The 1,956-nt window shown below is 63.9% G+C and overlaps 1 protein-coding gene across 5 annotated transcripts in view; it reads right to left on the bottom strand.

The window, feature by feature from the left end:
- TNNI1 (troponin I1, slow skeletal type) overlaps window positions 1-1,956 on the bottom strand; it is a 23,841-nt gene that overhangs the window by 1,008 nt on the left and 20,877 nt on the right. For all 5 annotated transcript variants that reach the window (XM_029229058.1, XM_029229059.1, XM_029229061.1 and 2 more), the window contains 2 exons: window positions 567-743; window positions 222-331 (listed from right to left, as the gene is read on the bottom strand). In XM_029229058.1, the coding sequence (XP_029084891.1) occupies window positions 224-331; window positions 567-743 (285 nt within the window). In that variant the 3' untranslated portion in view covers window positions 222-223. The remainder of the gene's footprint in view (window positions 1-221; window positions 332-566; window positions 744-1,956) is intronic.

Here is a 1,956-nt window from a genome sequence, read left to right as displayed (position 1 = left end):
ACACCTGGGGGATCACGGAGCTGACGCAACCCCCATGCTGCAGGTGAGGGAGTGAAGGGCCCCGAAGCAGGAATGATGTGCCTACAGTCTCGGGGGACCAGGACTGAGCCACCTCAGGGCTCCTCTTCCCCGCCCACTCTGCCCAGCCCGCCAGCCGCCGTCCTGGCGTCCCTGCTGCCCTGTCAACTGGGGCCTGGGAGCGGGGAGCTGGCTCTGCCTACCTCTACTGGGAGGTCGGGGACTTAGCAGCATCGAACATCTTCTTGCGGCCCTCCATCCCGGACATGGCCTCCACGTTCTTCCTCCAGTCGCCCACCTCCACGGGCCGCTCCTGTGGGCGGCCACACAGGGGACACTTAGCACCAGGCCCTCCCTGCGCAGGAGCGGCTGGGTGATGGGAAGTCAGCCTCCCCTAAGAGGTGGGACATCCCAGCCCTCCTCCCAGAACAGGGTGGTGAGGCCTCTCCTGGTCTCCCAGGGGTCCTGGAGCGTGCCGCCAGCTGGCGGGGCTCATGTGGGGGGCGCAGGGCTGGCCGAGGCCGCGTCGGGTGAGGTCGGGGGCTCACCTTCTCCGTGTCCTCCTTTTTCACAGACTTGAGGTTGGCGCGCAGGTCCATGGACACCTTGTGCTTGGAGCCCAGCAGGGCGCGCAGCATGGCGTCGGCCGAGACGCGGACGCGCCGCAGGGGGGGGCGCTTGAACTTCCCGCGCAGGTCCAGCACCTTGAGCTTCAGGTCCTTGATCTGCGGGGAGGGGGCAGCTCAGGGCTCCGGGCCCCAGCCAGGCCCCACTTCTCCAGGCTCCAGGCCAGGCCCTCGGGGACGCCCAGACCCACGATCTGTCACCTTGCAAACAGCCACCTCCGTTCTATCCTATTCCATTGGTACAGGGGTGAGTGGGACTCCGAGAGGGAACTCGGTTAGCCGTGGCGGCCATGGCGGCCATGCAGGGAAGAGACAGAAGTGTCATTCGGAAGCCCTGTTTGCAGTGGGACGGGCCACTTCCTCTTATTCCCGCTTCTAACCAGTCCCTTCCCAGTGAGCCTTCAGAGCAGGTCATTGAGGGCACAGCCCTGGTCCAGCAGGATGGATAAACCCTATGTCCGAGCCCCCTGGGGGATTTCCAGGGTGCAACCTCAGGAGGAAATTCTGGGGGGATCCCTGAACCCACAGATCGTCATTCCTGCTGGGGAGAAGTGGGAAGGAGGGAAGTGGCTCCAGTCCCTCCCCACCCCTCTGCTGGAACAGGTGCCCACTCCAGCAGCAGGAGCCCTGCCCCTCCGCATTCTGCCCACTGCACCAGAGCTGGGTCTGGGTGGAGCTGACGCCCCGCGCCCCATGCTGGGGGAGTGCTAAGTGACTGGAGTGAGGGTCAGAGGCCAGGCCCATCCTAGGTCCACCGCTGTGTGACCTGGGCCGAGTTTCTCAGCCTCTCTGAACCTGTGTCCTCATCTGTCAGGTGCAGATAAAAGCACCCACTTCGTCCACAGGCGTGCAGGGAGGATCAAAGGGACAATGCACATGAAAGCCGTTTGCAAGGTAAGGTGTTATTAACAGGCTATGATTATTTGTGTGGGTGAATAAAAGGGGTGGCTTCTCTTCCACTGAAGAGCCCACCTTATAGGTTGGATGAGGTCTGTGCTTTTCATCTGTGTGAAAAGCATCACCTTCTCTCTGCCCAACTCCAGCCCTGGGGGATGGAGTGCAGGGACCAGAGCTTCCTAAGTGCCACTCCCCAGACCCGGCAGTGGGAGGGGGACGTGGTCCACAACTGCCACGTCAGTGCCCACCCGACACCCCCAGACGTCACCCGCCACCCACCTGACGTGCACGGGCTGCGCCCACCTTCTCACACACCACCCTGTCCCAGCCAGCCAGCCTGCTCCAGCTGTGCCCCTGCCACCTCCCATCCCCGGCTCACCTCCCTGGTGTTGCCACCCCCCAGCCCCGGCTCACC

The sequence above is a fragment of the Monodon monoceros genome, unplaced genomic scaffold (assembly GCF_005190385.1).
Source record: "Monodon monoceros isolate NGI ecotype Baffin Bay Population unplaced genomic scaffold, NGI_Narwhal_1 Super_Scaffold_18, whole genome shotgun sequence".
Taxonomy (NCBI): Eukaryota; Metazoa; Chordata; class Mammalia; order Artiodactyla; family Monodontidae; genus Monodon; species Monodon monoceros.
The sequence above is the reverse complement of the archived record's forward strand: the minus strand, read 5'-3'. Positions and strand labels throughout refer to the sequence as shown.